General features: G+C 41.6%; 1 protein-coding gene across 1 annotated transcript in view; it reads right to left on the bottom strand.

The window, feature by feature from the left end:
• Positions 1–14,108, bottom strand: part of ece2a (endothelin converting enzyme 2a) — a 99,852-nt gene that overhangs the window by 42,672 nt on the left and 43,072 nt on the right. The window contains exon 3 of the mRNA XM_040021838.1: positions 6,781–7,064. Within this exon, the coding sequence (XP_039877772.1) occupies positions 6,781–7,064 (284 nt within the window). The remainder of the gene's footprint in view (positions 1–6,780; positions 7,065–14,108) is intronic.

The following is a 14,108-nucleotide window of genomic DNA, read 5'->3' as shown; positions in this document are numbered from 1 at the left end:
ACATCTGCAGAAGAACACTGCCGCTAGCTAACTGCTCAGCGCGGCAACAGCACAGCAACAACAACACACAGGGCGCCCTCTGACCCCGGAAGGACACACCGTCGCAGCGAGAGGGCGTCACCCGTCACTATGGCAACATAAACAAAACATAACTGTACAAACAGAACCCGAACAGCCCTGACCCGCTACAATATATATCCTGCTGCTTTTACACACGCACTCACATAACGCTCAGCGATTCTCTGCGCGATCAACCTCTCACGTGTTTAATTAAGCTTGCTGCGGGAGATTTCACTTGTCATGTTTGCATAGTAAGCTAACGATTGATAAGACGATGTCAGAGGAATTGGTGCGCAAATTATCATCACTCACAGATCAGTGCTGTCGCTCTCTATACACAGTTCATGCGATTGCAAAGTGAAAGCAAAAAACAAGCGCAAATTCAAACGCGATTTCAATATGTCACATATTGACAGTGGCTCACCGATGCCAATGACATAATTACCCAGCTACATTTCCGAAAGAATGCAAAAGCATTGACATATATTTTTCCTTCCTACGATAGGCCGACGGGCAGGGCAGAGATAGATTTTGGTAGCCCGACTGGAAAAATCGCTAGCCCCGGGACGTTGGGCAGGCGATTTTGAGCCCTGTATCTGATTGAGGAATCACTCATCTTTGGAAAAGAGAGTTTATTACAGAGAAATGGCTCTTTCCAAAATAAAAGCTATACTATACGCTTCTTCTGGGCTATATTCTCAGCAGCATATTAAACATATCAGGTCCCCATAAGGAGAATCATGTGCTAACGGCTGTCTAAATGACTCGGGTAAAGTTTGTAGCATGCGTGCTTGTTGTTGTTTTTGTCTGCTTCCACTTGTCTTTGCACTAGGATGATGTCGGTGTAAATGTGCAGTCATATTCGTTGTGTTCCCACTAGTGCTGTCAGCGTAAATCTCATTGAAATGACGTTAACGCCACAACACGGCAAATCTCCGTTAACGAGCTACCGCGGATCGCCCGTGCATGGGGCTGGACGGCCAACACGCTAACGAGCTAACTGTGCTAACACACTAGCTCCCACCCATGTAATTGAGCATTGCATGGCACATCCAACATACTGTTTTACTTTAGTCCATGACGCGCTTACCTTCAGGGTCATACGTCACATGAAAACCAAAATAGTTCCAAATGCCAGATCTGAATGAGGGTGGGGGGGATTCAATTTGCCATGTTGCAAGGAGAGCTTAACTTCTGTCTCGCTAGCTTGCCCTGCGCTCAGTGAATCTGCGTTCGACTACTCCGCCTAGGCTAAACTGTCGAGCGCAGATCCACTGAGCGCTCAACACAGACAGCATCGTCAGAAGGAAAGTTGATAAAATAAATTAAAAATTTATTTTGTATTGTTCAATACATATGCGTACCGAACCGAAAGCACTGTATCGAACGGTTCAATATCGATACGAGTATCGTTGCACCCCTAATTTTAATGTTAAAATGTAAAATGTAACTGGACATTCAATTACAGAATATTAATGTATTTAATCTCTCTGCAAGCCTTTCAGGTATTTTTTGACCTTCAGGGATTCTTTTTGTTGCATTAAGCTTTTTGAAACCATTTTAATGTAACCTCCACTAATCTTCTAACAGGATATGCACTGACTTAAAAACACAAAAACAAAACATAAAAACTATTTGGGACAAATTTTCCATGAAAATCCAAAGGATGTGATCTTCATGCTCACCAACATGCACTTGCAGCTAAACCTCTTCTTTGTTTTCCTTTAACGGCAACAACAATGGGCCCACTATACTCACACTGCACTTCAAAACCGACATCAAATCCCCTGGTGCAAGCTACAGTACGCTTTCATGTTTTTGGCTTGTAACGTCACACAGGGTGCTGTTGCTGCCCCCAAAGCCAAGTCAATTACATGAGCGTACGATCATGTCAGTTTTTACTGCCATTTTAATGATAACTGCAGAGAAGTTCAGAGATTCAGAGATCATATAGACTGAAAAGACGAGGCTTTCTGGAAAGAACTTTGAAAGAAATATATGATAGTTTTGCTTCTGGTGATGTGGAAGTTTTATCTAAGTGGCGACATCTTTTATTTAGGAGAATAGCGAGTACTCATCCCTGGTATGAACAGTACAGAGCTGTTGAGATGCCACTGTTTGCATGAAACAACCAATACAGCGAGTGTAATGGACCTCTAAGCAGAACTAAATAACACTGCTTAGAAATTGAGTGCATTAATTACTAAAAATATGAAGTCATGCACATGCTTTAAACAGGACTCTTTCTCAGTGTCAACACTGAGTAAGAAGCAGATTTGGGCTAACCAGCTATTTACTACGATGAGTAGCTAAAAATTTATCTAAGCTGGCCAGTGAGCTAACAGCGCCAAACTTACTCCTCTCACCCCTGACTGGTCACGGCAGATGGCCACCCCTCCCTGAGCGTCCTTCTCACTGAGTTTTCTTCCTGTTAAAAAGGAGTTTTTCCTTCCCACTGTCGCCAAAGCTCTTGCCCGAAGGAGGTCCCATTTTTATTTGTATTACTGTAGGGTCTTTAAATTACAATATAAAGCACATTGAGGCAACTTTTGCTGTGATTTCGTAGATAAAATGTAAATAAAACTGAATCTACTAACTCCGTGTCGCACAGTCTTGTGTCTGGCTTATCAATGTTTGGCCAGGGCTAGGTCTCACGCAAAGTGCAAGCACACACACGACGAGGCTGATGGCTGTCCATGACCAGTTTTCTGGATGTTACACAGAAACTATTGAAATAATTAACAAAATATGCACTTTGCCTCAACTTTTGTACACTCAGCCTTGTGTTTATACGATCTGTTCTCATACTAATGAGAAATAACAATCCGCTGGTGTAAAGTGACATGATTCACCAATTTTCTCTGGTATATTTCTTTATTTTTTAACTCAACATGATTAATCTTTGGGAATCTCTTTCAAAGCAGGCTTTAGATTAAAGTGTTCTGCACTGTTCTTCCTCCCCTCCCCTCAGCTTCTCCCTCTCCTTTGCTACCTTCTTCTCATCCGTCTCACACTGGCGCACTGCTCATTAGCTTTCTGTCAGTCTTGGTTTCTGTCTCCCACTCCTTCTCTTTTTCTCCCTCTCTCAATTCCTTTCTCCTCTGCTGTCATCCACTCCCCCCACCCTCCCCACCACCAATTCTTCTTTTCTTCTGTGATTTCAACAAAAGTTTCTTCAGGGATCTCCTTCATTTTCATCACTCTCTCCTATGCTCGCCATTTTCTCACCTTCCTTCTTTTCTTTCTCACCTTTCTTTCTCGCTCGCGTCTCCCTCCGTCTGTCCCCTTTTTCCGCTTTGTGAAAATGCTTTCTGTAAGAATTGAAAGTAGGCTCTGAAGCCGCCACCCACATTCCTGCTAAACACACGCTCACACATAAACAAGAATCGTGACTGTCTGTGCCCATAAAAGCCAGAGTGAGACGGCAAACGTACACTAGTGCTGAAGACAAAAACACTGCTGTGTACTTGTGATCACAGAGAAGTTCATAAAGATACATGTAAACCAACATGAAGCAGAGGGATAGCCACGAGAATGAGGCAGCTGAGAAAAATTAAAGGGGAAAGGGTGCTTGGGAACTTGAGCTTCTTATTGAAATGGCTTTTAAACAGGCGTCTTCATGAGTTCAGCTTCACTCCTCTAGAAGGGAATTCAAATCCTCCCATCTGTCCACCAATCACACTCACTGATCCTTCTTTAATACTTCCTTCTGTTAGAGGAAAACACCCAAGACACCGTCCCTACAAACTGGGCCCACAGACAGCACTGTCTATATCCTTGTTTACTTCACAAGTCAGGGTTGTCCTCGGTTAAGCTTTAAGCATTAAAAATTGGGATAACTTGAGAAAACTGACATTTAAATACTTCTAATCTAATAAAATTTATTCTTGGTGTATCATTTAAAGCACTTCACTCACTTGTTGCCGTAACTATTAGGATGGATGATTAGGAGAAAAACTTCAAGTTCAAATGAATTCATTTAAGCACATATTGTAACTCGGGCTGCAAGTAATCACATAACACAACATGGCAAAGCTCTCGAATGTTTGGCTACTTTTGGAGTTAGAATTGTTTTACAGTAGAGCATCACTGATGCAAACGGCACTGTACGACAAAGCTGAGATGAAACTGACATCACAGCCGCTTTTACAAGCCGCCATTATTGGATGCTGTGCACCTCTCGAGTTTTGTAAACCCGGTGTGCCGCGCCGTTGGAACAGAGTGGAAGACACGATTGTTCAACTGTGTTGGTTTTTACAGCTATTTTAATGATATGTCAGGGAAAAAAAGCAATTTCTTTGCTTCTGGTTTTGACGCTTTCACCTTTTGTACCAGTGCAATGTGGAGGCATCGTCTGAGCAGCTGCAGCTATCGTTCAGGAGGTATAACAGCGAGCATGAAGGGTTGTGGCTGTGTGATGAGGTCACCTGCGTCCACGTTGTCTCACTTGGTTTTTTAATATTCACACCTACAGACAGTAATATAGTTCATTCTGAGTCACTCTTGAGTTTACATTTAATCTTAGATATTTGATTTATGTCCAGTAAAATAATCATAGTTTACAAAACGTAAATCTACATGACTTTAATGTCGGTCAAAATAGTTATCGTTTATTGTTGCTTAATTCAAATCAGCAGCCTACGTATGACCCTGATATTAACTGCAAATATTAATGGTAATAGTCACCGGAAAAGCTTCATAATACTTTCATTTATAAATTGTTGATTTGTGCGTAATTTTAAAGTTTTGCACAAGAAAATGCAAATGTTTCAAATCTGCATTAACATCACTTTTACTTAGTGCTCTCAAGCTGCTTCCATTAAAATGAGTCACACTCTGTGACCTTTTCCACTGTAACATTTACTGTAATTATAGGCTGTGTGTTAGACGTAAGACTCTATACACCTGTAATTTTAACCTAAATAATGAATTATACCTTACTTAGCCGTTCTTCAAATGCTCAGTAAGTACATCATGAGTAATTCTTCCCCATTCAGAAATCACAAGTTTCCTACTTCAGTTAATAGTGGAGCTCTCTTGTCTTAATATGAGAAGGTCAAGCACAACAAATGACCAAAACATTGTCATTGTCACATTGACACAGTGGCAGTTAGTGCTGAGGCGAGCAGCTGAAGGGCACTCAGCTTCTTGCCACTACGCTGATGGGCTGTGGAGTGGAAATGTAAAGTGCCACTAATTTCACTGTCAGAAAGTCATTTACAAATAAACCGTACTGCTGCTCGCCGTAAAACAGCTCTCAAACCATCATAGGTGTGTAGCGACACTAGTGGCCTGCAAAACAGGCAAAGGACAGCTCTGTAAAAACGGACAAATATACAGTTTAGACGCATTTACATTTGATTTTTTAACTTTGCCATGCATCAGCTACAAATATCAACATTAATACTACTAATGATAATATTTTGATCTTAATTAACTTACAGAAAACATACATTGTTTCAAATTGATGATTTTTCTGAAACCATGATATTTTGAATGAATGAATGAATGAATGCTGCTTCCTTGTCACAATTGATTACCACTGTGGGTAGCTCCATGTGTCTGATTTGGCAGTTTTAAACCAGGATGCCCTTCCTGACTTAACCTCAAAAGGGATTTGCGTCTCTGGTTTGAATTGCACCAGTGACCTTTTGCTTACCAAGCAAATGTGTAACCGACTACACTACAGACCCACACAGAAACAATGATTCCTCATAATGGAAAAAATAAAAGAATTTTAAAAGGTTTGTTGAAATGTTCACCTTTCGCAGTTAGATTGTTAGATTTTGCTCATCTAATTCTTCCTTAGTACTCTAATTTGGTTTGTTAAAAAGCAACTTGTGGAATAATGGTAAATGAACTGGTTCTTATAAACTTTGTCGTAATTTTATTGTTTTCTGCATTTAGGTGCTTTCTATCACACACATTCACACTCTAGTGAATATATCAGGAGCAACTCGGGGTTCAGTATCTGGCTCAAGGATACTTTGGCATGCAGAATGGAGCAGTGAAGGAACGAAAATATCCAACTTTTCAGTTAGTCGATGACTTGCTCCATCCTGCTCCACCTCTGGAGCCATAGCTATCCCAAAACAATATAATCAGCAGTGCTACCCCTCAGCCTACTAGTAGCTGCAATCATGTAATGAATTTGGAAATCATACATTGCCTTGTTCTCATGTTATTGTGTTCAGAAAGCTTGACCTTTTACCTTGAGGTTGAGGTCACCGAGATTCAACGGGATGACTTTGAAAATCCTACTGCGCCTACTTTGTTGTCATATTCAAAAACTTGGGTGTCTACGCCACCCACAGTTGTAAACAATAACCCATCAGCAGTAAAAGGCTGATGGGTTATTGTTTACAACTGTAAATAAATCTGTAAATGATCTGAAAAATCTGAGTATGTTGATGGTTTTCATTTACAGATCCTTGCTTTGTTCCTGTTATCATGTTTTCTAAAGTTTGAAAAAAAACCTGCTGTAACTGAAAGCAAATTACCACGTGATGGTTGGACTGTACCATAAACTAGTGCTGCAGTGGTGAGTGGTAGTGAGTTCTCAGTAGGCACCAGGTGGGAAAAACAAATGTGCTTTCACAAAAACTCTCAGGTTCCCACAAACAGAAAGCAGAAACATTTTTGGTGAGTAATCCGACGTAACAAGAGAACCTCAACCCACAAAATATCGAACCTCTGGAAGGAAAAGTTTTTCAAAAATACCTCTGTGAGTGCTTGGTGAATGGAACAAGCAGTTTGAGATGAAACCTCCCAAGGCGTTTTCTCATTCACCATGATGGCATCCAGGGTGGCCTTCTCTAGTATGACATCGAAGGAGGAATCCGGGAAGGAGAGCTGACGCACGTCCATCTGATGCCATGTCATACCTGAGCAGTGGCTATACCTGGCGCTCATTGTCCTGATGCACACAGATGAATAATCTATGTTGGCGATAGTATGATAGCCAGCGCTGTACATGTCACCGCTCATACTGCTGTTTCCGCAACCTGTGGAAGAGAAATAAAACAAAGTGAGCCAGTGCCAGGTGAAAAGTGCAAGACACATACAAGAGATGAAAGGTCAGGAGGGGAGATGGCACGGGGGAGAAGGGAACATAAAAGGATAAGTCCGAATCCGATGTTTCAAATGACCCATATATTTTTCAAGTTGCAGTTATACAATCACATGATCACTATAGCATAATGTAATTACATAAAGCCTTCCAAGGCACCGCACAAGAGACACACACAAAGTCTCTGTTTCATCAAACTTATTTAGTATGAAACCTCACACTTCAGGGCGGTCATGTAAATGTGCGTTCAGAGGGTGCAGCTTATGCTGAAGTGATGTCAGACTCATGAGCTCATCGCCAGCTACAAGGTTTCAACTTTGTCACCAAGCACCACGTGCACGAAACCCGAGCATCCAAATAAAGAGGACAAAAGAAATGTAAGGGTAACAAGATGAAAATAATCTGCTGAATGTAGATTCTCACCTTTTTGAATCATATGACTCAAATCATGCAGTCGGAGGAGGAGCAGTGGGTGGAGATGATAGGAAAGGAGGGAAAGAAAAGAGTAGGAGGAGGATTTGTGGGGGACATACACCATGTTGATGCACATGTTCTGTTTGCTGTAAAGCTGAAGATGTGTGTTATGTCAAGCATGATCATATTTTCTTGCACTTTTTAAAGCACGCATGAGCATGCATCTGTATTTAAGAGTTATCCGTCCGGGGAGGGAGGAAAGTGTGATAAAGTGCGGGGCTGTGATATCCAGCAGCATGTTGGCATCGACACCTCGGTTGCAAACGTGTGGCTGGCGCTTGTTATCACCTTACTGCTTCTACTAATTACCAGCCTGAAAAAACCCCATGTGTGTCTGAGTGTGTGTGCAAGTGTCTGCAGCCTCACACTAAAAACACATTTGCCATTTATTTCGGTGTGTATGTGTGCAGTATATGTGCAGATGTTGTATATTTGTAGCTGGAATTCATTTTCACACACTGACAGCCACAAACAACATGAAGACAGAAGATGTGAAACACAAGGCAATAAAGTCAGAATTGAAATAGCAAGAATATTATACTGAATTACATTAAATCCCAGGAATGAAAGAAAATTCCTGCACCAAATAAAGTGCTAAACTCATATAAATCAGCAGTACCCAAACTTTTTCATCTCATGTCCCCCTCAGCGCTGTAAGATGGACTAAAAAATATGATTCAGTTGTGATTAGTTAAAAGTTTTAACAGAAGACTTGTCCTGCTGCTTAGTAATAAAGTCCACGCTCTTTCAATTTAGGTTTTGAATATCAGGACATAAGTAGGCCCTAAAATTAGGCAAATAAAATTTCAGCAACAAAAAAAAAATCACATGACATATTACATCATGGCATTATTTGTTTAACGCCGAAGCAATGGGTGAAAAAATAACTACATCATTACAGCTTCCACAGGAATTAAGTGGGTACTTGGTTAATTGTCCATCAGCCTGTGAAAGCACCGGCTGCACTCAGGTAAGTGTTAACACAATGCCAAGGATGAAAGACGTCAGCAATAAACTTGGAGTAGCAACTGTTGCTGCCCATCAATATGGGAAGGGTTATAAAGTGAGAAACACTATTCGCAAGTGGGAAACATTCAAGACAGCTGCGAGTGTTCCCAGGAGAGGACGTCCCACCAAATTCGTCCCAAGGTCAGATCGTGAAATGTTCAGAGAAACTGAGAAAACAAAAGCTACATCTCACTCTGTGCAGCTCTGAGTTAGCATGTTAACGTTTGTAACAACACAATTAGAAAAAGACTGAACAAATATGGCTTGTTTGGAAGGGTCCCGGATAGAAAGCCTCTTCTGTCTAAAAAGAACAAGACAGGTTTACAAAGTTGGGTCTGAACAAAACCACAAGACTTCTGGAACAATGACGTTTGGACCAAAGTGGAGCACAAGCATTTCAGCACAAACGCCTAAAACCAAGTGGTGGAGGGGTGACAATTTGCAGCCACTGCACCTTGAAATCATTGAGTTGTTGCCCATAAAGTCCTCTGTATACCAAAGTATTCTAGAGTCTAATGTGACGCTGTCTGTCTGACAGCTGGGACAGCTCGGTCAAAACTGGGTCATGCAACAGGAGCAAATCTACAACAGAATGGCAAAAAAAGAAAATAATCAGTGTTGTCAATATAATGGCCCAGTGAAAGTCCAGAAGCTTGTTCTTGCAAGGCTTATTCTGTTTTAGTCAGTTTTCTCAGTACTAATAATAAATTCATTCTACCAGTTGAGCTATTCTTGCTGCCTGACTATTGCCTTAGTAGCCCTGAAGTACTTGCACCCCTGATTGGAAACTACTGCCAAAGACCTGACCTGTGATCAGTGTGCATTCACAGGGAAAGACGTGAGAGTGTGTGTTCCAGATATCAGAGAGCTGGAACCATGTAGTCCCTGATGGCTCTCCCCGAGAAGTTGGTTTCAGGACGAGGGAGGAAAATATGTCAACGCCGCTGGTCAGAGTCAAATAGTTGAACACTTTCTTTATGGATGACTGGAATAAGAGAGGAGGTGCCAGAGTTGAATTACGCAGCCTCAACAGGTTATTTTAGATAAGTTTAATCTCCCTTTGCCTCTGCCAAGAGCAACAGGCAACAACTTTGGAAAACAGACTACATGAAGAAAAGCAACCTGATAAAAAAACATAGCCGGAGAAGGCACAAACAAAAGTGGCTTCAACATTTGGGAAACATTACGGCTAATTTCACAATAACTATGCAGTAAAAACAAAGCCTCGCTTCATGCCCGCATTTGGTGTTTTACTGAGTAGATCAAATCACTTCTGCTCACCCTCTCAAATCCTCAAGCAAGCCAGACATTGTTTCCAAAGGGGTCTCCCCAAAGGCAAAGCTGTGTGTGTGCGCGCGCTCGTGTGCATGTTTTCTTTTTCCATGCACTTAGCTCCAAAGATGGGGTGTCACATGACGGCTCATTCCTAGGGGTTGTCACGACATTTATAGTTACCAGGCTGTCATCAAAGACACTACTTTCTTTTTGGGTCCGTGACATCAGCCGGTACCCCCTGCAACCTCCGACCTTTACACAAACACACAGACTCTTCGATCTGCCTGCAGACACACAGCCAAAGAAGAGAAATCTGACAGGATTACTGCCACTATATTATATTCCATGTGTAGGGAGGCTGTAAATAAACCATTTAAAGTTACGGGCTTGAACTAGAGCTCAGGCTGTTGGTTCTCATATTAATAAATGCAAATATTAAAAGAACACATTGCAGAACTTTATTTCACAAAACATCTCAAATCCTTCTTACTGCAGAATCATGAATTAAAAAATAAAAGTATGATGGCTCTCTTGATGTGGGTGGCAAGCCTGAAAATGTTAAGAAATAGTAGATTAGGATGTTGGTGGGGTTAGCGAGTGCATGTACTATGTGTGTTTATGTGACAAAGGTTTATTTAGGACATCAGGCCAGTTTAGGTCAGTCTGGAGCCTGAAGTCTGTTTTTCCTCTGGCTGGAAGCGAGGCAGCTAAAACCTCCTGATAGCCAGAGAGTACATCCTAACTGGATTATTCAGAGTGGCGGGCTGGGAGACTAAAGTTAGAGGTGTCATTTCACCTCCTCCTGTGTGTGCATGTGTGTGATGGAAAATCTGAGTCCTCCCGCACTTAAAATGTTTCATGCCATTCCATCCAAAATACAAAAACAAACAGTGGCGTACAACAGTCATCTGTTTGCGACATATATAAACAGTTTGTTACTTCAAGTGCATCCACTGTTTGCTTTTCTGCATCCATTTATAAACTGTAATCCAACACAAACAAGTTTGTGTGTTTTTTAAAAAAAAATAAGACAGGAAGTAAACGAGCTGCCAGCGCTGAGAGAAATGTTGCCCAAACATGGAGGTGGTTCCTTCTATCAGACAACAATGGTATCAGGTCACCTGTTTGACTTCACAAAGCCTTTGATATTCAATAAACAACATAACACGTGACTTGGACAGCTGTGGAGATACACCACAGGAAAGGAAACCTCAGAGGTAATCCACTGGAATAACACTGAATTCCTCTGCTTGTACACAGTTGGAATAAGTGCCAGGAATAACATTTCTGAACCAGACTACAAGCATGATTAACACCTGGCAACAGTTCTGTTATTTTCCACAGGTTTCTACATTTATCGCAAACCTGCACATAATGCCGTTACAGCAGAACGTGCACTGGTAAATCTAAACCTTGTTGATTACAAAAAGTCTCAAAAGAATTTTTTCCCGATGCAAATGCTGCAACAACATGGATTCAGACTCAAATTTAGAGCCTGTTTTAAAACAAAAATATATGGCTCTTTTATAATATATATATGTAATGTATATGTAACTTGTTTACAGGCAGTTGGATATTTGACCTTTGAGCTTTAAGATTACTGCCATCCACAAAAACAGCATCTCTCCAGAGTCCATCTATGGTAAGGAGGGGTGGTGGGTGGGGAACCCCTGCAAGCGAGCCAGCGGTGTGAAATATCAAAGCTGCTATCTCTGAGGTGAGCCGAGCACAGCAGTGGAAACTCCATGATGTCAGAGGCATGCATACTATTCATTCATATCCCAGATTGGTTTGGACACATTAAGGCGACCGTGGCCAGTGCTGATGGAAGGTGATGTTCGCATGCGCTCGAGCAACAACACCGAGCTCCGCCGCCCCCGCACGCCCAGGCTGTGGGCTAGCCTGAGGTAAACTGAAACCACGGTGACACTTCACAAAGCTCAGCTGCAACTCAAAAGCAACATGTTATACGTTAGCCTAGTTTAATGAAAATCGAGAAATGGAAGCAGAGAAGAACTTTCCCTTAGGTAGTCAACTGTAAATTTAACAATTGTGCGCATAACTGGTGATTAACTTTCACTGAGCGGTCGCATCGGGTCACGAGAAGCCGGCACGTGTGTTTGGGTTTCTGTGTGCACTGAAACACTAATGAACTTGGACAGTCACATGGGACCTTGTTTTAACCAATTATCTCTTGTTATCTTCCCTATAGCCCAAGTTAGCACCTACTCTTATCTCTTCACTGATGCATGACTGCTTAGGCCAATATGACGAAGCATTTTTACACAAACTCAAACACAAATATGTGGAGAGATTAATCTTTTATTTCTGTAGTTTTTATAGAGTTTTTAGGTAGCTGCAGATGACACAAGACCAAAGATTTTTTAGTGCCATTAAGACAGCTTCAACAGCTTTCTAAAATATAATGTCTACAAGTCCTTCAAAAAGTTAAAAGTATATATTCTAAGAGTAGTAGTATTAAAGATAAAAGTGTGAAGTGCATAAAGTTTTATAGAGGCTGGTCTGTTCTGTGTACTCTAGTGTGCTTGGTGCAAAGATCCAGTGGGGGGGCTCCCTTAAATCTACAGTTTCTGACAGAGGAGTCCAAAGAGAGGTGGTGCCCAGAAAGACTTGGGTTGTATTTCAGTTATCTTCTGTGCTAACCACAACCCTGGGAGTGACTGGTATTATTTGTGGGTAAGTGGTGAGATCTGTGGTCAAATCTCTGCATCCTCTCGAGTGAAAAACACCTCTTTCCTCAAATCTCCAATAGATCAGGGATTTCCCTGCCACCTGACAGATTTATACAGCACCTAAATGTTTTTGTGAAACTACCCTAAAGGCTCTCTATTAGGGTTGGGCAATTGGACGAATATATCGACTATCGCCGAAAGGCTAAGCCCATGGGCGATCGTTTTTGCAAGGGCGATTTATTTATTTGCTCATGAGTAAGATTGCTAATAACAATGGTGCTAATAGAAACACTCAACAGAAAATAATAATAATAGCAGCGCTGTTTTAACAGCACCCTCTTTCATCTGCGAGCAAAGGCACCCTCCTCAGAGTGCGCCCAAATGCTTGTTGATGGAGCTGCAGAAGCTGGTGATAGCCTAGCATACTCAGCCAGATGGTGGACACGTACGTGCTCATGCAAGTTAGTCGTGTTTGAGTACTTTGCTCGCACTATACGTCTACACAAGCGGCACACCACTTTGGTTACATCCTTTGATTTACCTCTTTCATCTAGTTTAAAGCCAAAAAAATCCCAAATTGGCGACTTTATTTTTTTTTTTAGTGCTGTCAGCGTTAACGCGCCGTCATCACGACTAAAGCGATTAACAATTAACCCACCTGAAGCGCAGACTGACTCAAAATCCCTGAAATGTCTCGGTCAATGCATTTCGGGCAGTTTGTACAAAGTTTGTTCATTCTGCGCTCCAGATGGGTTGAGCGTGGTAAAAATTTTAATTGCATTAATTGTGATGACCGCGTTAACGCTGACAGCCCTAAATTTTTTTATTTTTTTTGGGGGGGGGGAGTAGTTCGTTCATGTTTGATTATTGGAATGAAGATTGTCAGTTGGAAAATTTTTACATATCACCCAACCTTACTCTCTATTGCTTTGGAGAGAAGACACTGTAGTGGTCTTAACATGAGAAAAGGTTGTCTTATACTTATGTGGATAAAACGGCATTTTTTTTCGTTTATATAAAGTCTTTCCAGTTTATCTCTACCTCTAGTGTTTGCTTGGCCTGGGTCAATCAGACGAAAAGCTTCACTGACAGTTTCTCCTGTGGTAGAGGAGTACTGATCATCACAGGCATAGATGTAGACCATGTAACAAAACTGCATGTCATGATGGATGTTGCTGTAAAGTCGTCCATCTACTAACCATGAAGGTTGGTGGCTTGATTCCCTGGGCAAGATGCTGAAACACAAATTTCCCCAGCTCTGTCGATCAGTTTGAGTTTGAGTGTGTGTGTGATAGTTGGAAAGCGCTTAAAGGCATGGAATAAAGTGCTGTATGTGTGAATGGGTGAATGTGCCTTGCAGTTAAAATGTGCTTTGAGTGCTCAGTTAGAGCACAAAAGCGGCCTCACTGAGCACCGGTCCATTTATATTTTACTGACAGGTAAGAGGACGGATGCCAACAGCATCAGATTGTTAAAGCTTGTTCAGCTGCAATTCGAGACAGTATGAGACTGGAGAAGATTAACAGCGG

This window comes from Simochromis diagramma, unplaced genomic scaffold (assembly GCF_900408965.1).
Source record: "Simochromis diagramma unplaced genomic scaffold, fSimDia1.1 OVJJ01000205.1, whole genome shotgun sequence".
NCBI lineage: Eukaryota > Metazoa > Chordata > Actinopteri > Cichliformes > Cichlidae > Simochromis > Simochromis diagramma.
The sequence above is the reverse complement of the archived record's forward strand: the minus strand, read 5'-3'. Positions and strand labels throughout refer to the sequence as shown.